We start from the raw sequence: 4823 nt of genomic DNA on the forward strand, positions 1-4823 counted from the left end.
CCCTCGGCCGAAATGTTATACCATGCCCCTCTTTCGACGTGTGTCTTTCCTTTTCCTATTGTTGATATTTGCCGGTGTCCAAGAAACATTTATTCTCGCAATTATATATATATATATATATATATATATATATATATATATATATATATATATATATATATATATATATATATATATATATATATATATATATATATATATATATATATATATATATAGGAGCGAAAGCTGTGCTACAGAGCACTCTCTCTAAGGACATAGTTTTGCGGGTTGACGCGAGTGAAGAGGCAAAGAGAGGGCACTGTACATGTGCGTACAAACTTTCCTGACGTTGTGCTTCTCACAATCCCTCCACAGCAAAGAATAGAACAAACAATGCAACGTTTCATAGTAACAGGAGATGGGGTCCCGCAAGCGACAAACTATTTCTAAAAAGCAAAGCAATAACCAAATTTATTCCATTGAAAAAAGACAGGGTGCGAAGCTTACAAAAAGCAGTCGAAACCTCTCTGTGCGCCCATATATATAATAAAAGCTTTTCTCTCTCTCTCTTTCCATCAGTAAGAAAAACCATTAAAAACCCATTCTTATGGCAATGATATTGTAAATACACCAGCTGATAAAGCCGGTGCAATAGCATACTCAGCATGACTATATTACAAAAGCTTAGGGACAGCTATCAGCCTCGTCATTCTATAGACCACTCGAAGATGATCCTGCAGTCCAAGTTAAACAAGCCGTTACAGAACATCTCACTCAATTTGTGAACGATGGAGTAATGAAGCAATGAACAGCCCATTCACTTGTTACGCTTAATCCTGTAGCCGGCAGATTTTACTTGCTGCTGAAAATCCACAAAAAAGACAATCCCGGCCCTGCAATCGTCGCTTGGATAGGCACCGCCACGGAACACCTTTTGCGGTACGTGGAATTGATATTTCGAATTTTTCCCTTAACCTAACCTTATACCTAACTTTTCTTCCTACATTAAAGATACCAATCATTTCCTTTAGTACCTTTGAGATTTTCATATTCCCCGCAATTCCCTCCTGGTAAAAGCCAAGGTTGCGTCACTGTATACGAAAATTCCGCACGCCGATGGAATCCCAGCAGTACTTTACGCCTACAGTGAAGCAATCTTCGGCCAACTTATTGATATCTGTACACTAAGCCCTCTTCTTCAGCTAATTCTAGAGCTTAACAATTGGAGTTTGATTAAAAAAACTACCTGCCAATAAGTGACACATCTATGAGAACACGACTAGGGCCGAACTATGCCAATATATGTATGGGCGTTCTAGAGGGAGAATTTCTGAATAGGTAGAGTTTAAAGCCATGGTATTATAAAATTTCATTTATGAGGCATTCCTGATTTGGACTGATGGACACATGAACCTACCAACCTTTGTACGCGGTCGATGTGCCGGTGCCGTAGGGCCTATAATTTAGATGCGACTGCATCTCATTCACTCGCCTTGTCCATGCAGCGTCGTCGGCGTTGTTGTCGTCCGGCCCTCCTCATTCTCCTTGCCGCCCTAGCTGCGCTCTCCGCTGCTCCCCCCTCTCCTATCCGATGCCCCTCTCTCGCGAGGGGCATTGGATTGGATTCGAATGGATTGGCTTGGCTTGGCTTGGCTGGGCTGGGCTTGAATTGGATTGGATTGGATTTGGATTGGATTGGATTAAAGTGGATTGTGTTGGATTGTGTTGCGTCATACCCGCGGCAGACACACTGGCGCCGGCGCATGTGCAGTACTCTCTCTTGCGCGGTCTCCTCTCCTTCGGGCGCTCTGCGCATATAACCGGTGTGCCGCTCTCCTGTGGCCTTTCGGTCGACGGTTGCTCTATGCTTGCGCTTGAACCCCCCTCAGCATCGCATCACACCAGGGTTCCCGCGAGGGGAGGTGGGCGTAATTTTTATATTCAAAGTGGCGTGGGGACGACAACATGGGTCCGAGAAGCGGAGACCGCCCGTATAGTGCGGCCGAGCAGCGCGGAGGGCATCGATTCGATGGTGCTTTATTCAACACAAAGAAAGTACATAAAATGGGTGTATACAGGAGGAGGTCCCGAAGTCAAAGACTGCAGGGGAACCTCCTATAATACAAGCATCAACCAGGAAATATTTTAACAAACAGTGGTTACAGTATAATGTTGAAACAGACAAAACAGATGTTACAAAACTGAGATTGCACATTGAAAGTAAAAAAAAGCAAACAAAGCACGGGATAAAAGTGAACAAAATGAACTCAAATTGACTGAAGATGAGTACGTAAGCTATTCTTGAGGAAAAATTATTTGAAGCACTTTTTGTGAAGTCAGGCCAACAGTTCCATTCGTAAGCAGCAGAAAAATGCACAGCTTGTTTACCATAATTAGTTTGAGCTTTAGGAAGTAAAGCATTGTTATTCATGGCAAAACGAGTGCAGCTCTGAAGTGGAAGCTGCTTAGCAGTGATATTTGGATAGGAAGCCTACCGCTGAAGAGAGAGAGAGAGAACAACTTTATTAAGCTTCCTGCAGTAACCCCTACCCCACCCTCTTCGGATGGAGTCTTGGGTCGACGAGGCCGGACGTCTTCTTAGCGGCGAGAGTCGCTCCCGGTGGTCTTCGGCGTACTCGGGTTCCCCCTTTCTGCCTCCGGCCCGTCCGGTCGCTGCCTCTCGACCGCCGCTAGAATCTGCTGGACGGCCTTGCGTTGCACGCCGTAGTCGTTGGATCTCTTCGCCTCCTCTATGTGGGGCGGGAGAACGTCGGCATTGTTCGCATTGTTCGCGCTTATGCAGTCTTTTAGGATGTGGGCCAGCGTGGCCCGCTCCTTCCCGCACAGTCTGCACACATCAGTCACGTAAACCTCCGGCCACAGGTGCTTGGCTAGCACTGGGGTAATCACTGAGTTTGTCTGCAGTTGACGGAGCACAACCGCCTCTTCCCTAGTCAGTCCGGGGTGAGGCAGGGCCATCGTTCGTCTTCCTAGTCTATACCATGAGATCACCTCGCTGTAACTGGTCATGGTGTCCTTGTCGGGGCGATCCACTTCGTCGGCGACCGCCGTTCCCGTGGCACGGCCGGCTAATCCTCGCGCCACGGCGTTGGCCGTCTCGTTGTGGTTGGCGAGCCCCAGCGAGCTCGCCACCCCTTCGCCCGCATGTGCGGGGAACCACTTAATTACCACACTGTCGTTGTCGCTGTTGGTTTCGGCCTTGCGTAGAATACGCGCGGCCGCACAGCTCACCCGGTTCTTCGCAAAATTGCGCACTGCCGTTCGCGAATCACACAGCACCGTCTTTGTTCTTGGGTCCGCGATGGCGAGTGCCACCGCCACTTCCTCGGCTTGGTTCGGCGACTTGGTCTTCACACTTGCCGCAAGCCTGGTCTCGCCGGTCTTGGCTTCGACCACGCTGACGCTGAAGACGCCGTTGATGTTTTTGTAGCTGGCCGCGTCCACGAATACCGCCCCTTCGTCGTTTGAGTGAAGTGCTATCAGCGCTTTAGCCCGTGCTTGTCTTCTTTCCTTGTTGAACGTTGGGTTCATGTTCCGTGGGATCGGGCTTACGACGATGCGTTTGCTCGTCTCCCGCGGTATCTGCTCCCCCGTCTGCAGATCTTCTCTGACGCTGACGCCTAGTTGTCGTAGTATTTCTCTGCCGGTCTTGGTTTCCGATAGTCTTGTGAACTGCGCCGTCTGCTGGGCTTCCGCTATAGAATTTAAATACTATGATGCAAAGCGAATACTTAAACCAAATTAGAAATCGATAAAATGTTATGAGCGCGAAGCATCGGTAAAGAACTGCAACAGAAATGACTATGGGTAATGATCCGTATGGCTTGATTCTGAATATGTTGCAAGAAGGACAGGTGTGTCGGGTATGTATTTCCCCAACACGATATGCAATAATTAATGTGACTATGAATGAAAGCATAGTACAATGAAATTAGAGACTTCAACCCAAAATAAGAACGAACCTTGATTAATATTCGCATCCCATATGCTACTTTTTTAGTTAACAACGAGATGTGTTTTTGGAATTTGAGGTGTTTATCGAGCTCAACACCTAAAAAAGTGGCATAGTCCAAGCAAAGAAGTTGAGAACCATTTAGGAAGATGGAAGAGTTTTCCGGGATTATTTTGTGTTGAGGTCTAGAAATAATAAATCGGGATTTGGACGAGGTAATTGTTAACACGTTTTCCCGACACCATGCAGCTAAATTATTACTATCCTCATTAAGCTTCCCAATTAGCGATTCTAAATTCATATCAGTTGTAAAGATAGTGGTGTCGTCAGCATAAAGTACATCCGTTGAAAATTTAAGGCATTGCGGGACATCATTGTTACAGAGTAAAAATAAAAGGGGACCAAGAAGAGATCCCTGTGGTACGCCTACATTCGTTATATTCGAATTCGGAGTAAGTACCAGAGATGCATACAGTTTGTTTCCTATCGAATAAATAACTTTTTATTAGGGTTAGAGCAGAGCCGGTAATTCGAACTGCATTTAATTTTTTACCCATATGTGATGGTTAAGAGAGTCGAAAGCCTTAGACAGATCAATAAACAGCGCACCAACCGGATATCCCGCTTCAATGGCTTCTTTAAATTTATCAGTTAGAAATATTAAGGCAAGTTCAGTTGAATACCCAGCCCTGAACCCGAACTGGTTCGGTGATAGAATGCTAAGTTTTGACATATAACTCGTGAGCCTCACAACAAGTAGCTTTTCAATAATTTCGCTAAAGAAAGATAATGCGGCTATCGGGCGGTAGTTTGATATGTGAAGTCTGTTCCCTTTCTTAAACACTGGTGTTAGCTTGGCGTTTTTCAA

General features: G+C 45.9%; 1 protein-coding gene across 1 annotated transcript; it reads right to left on the reverse strand.

Moving 5' to 3' along the window:
• Positions 1 to 2505: 2505 nt before the first annotated feature.
• LOC144165210 (uncharacterized) lies at positions 2506 to 3683 on the reverse strand. Its single transcript, XM_077695329.1, has one exon. The coding sequence runs from the start codon at positions 3532 to 3534 to the stop codon at positions 2581 to 2583; it is 954 nt and encodes a 317-aa protein (XP_077551455.1). The 5' UTR covers positions 3535 to 3683; the 3' UTR covers positions 2506 to 2580.
• Between the last annotated feature and the right edge of the window lie 1140 nt (positions 3684 to 4823).

Source organism: Haemaphysalis longicornis, unplaced genomic scaffold, assembly GCF_048455015.1.
Source record: "Haemaphysalis longicornis isolate Haplotype H1 unplaced genomic scaffold, Haemaphysalis longicornis Haplotype H1 scaffold_14, whole genome shotgun sequence".
Classification (NCBI taxonomy): domain Eukaryota; kingdom Metazoa; phylum Arthropoda; class Arachnida; order Ixodida; family Ixodidae; genus Haemaphysalis; species Haemaphysalis longicornis.

Bases quoted from the DNA above. Each gene is read 5' to 3' on its own strand.
- LOC144165210 (XM_077695329.1), bottom strand. From the start codon at position 3,534: ATGAACCCAACGTTCAACAAGGAAAGAAGACAAGCACGGGCTAAAGCG.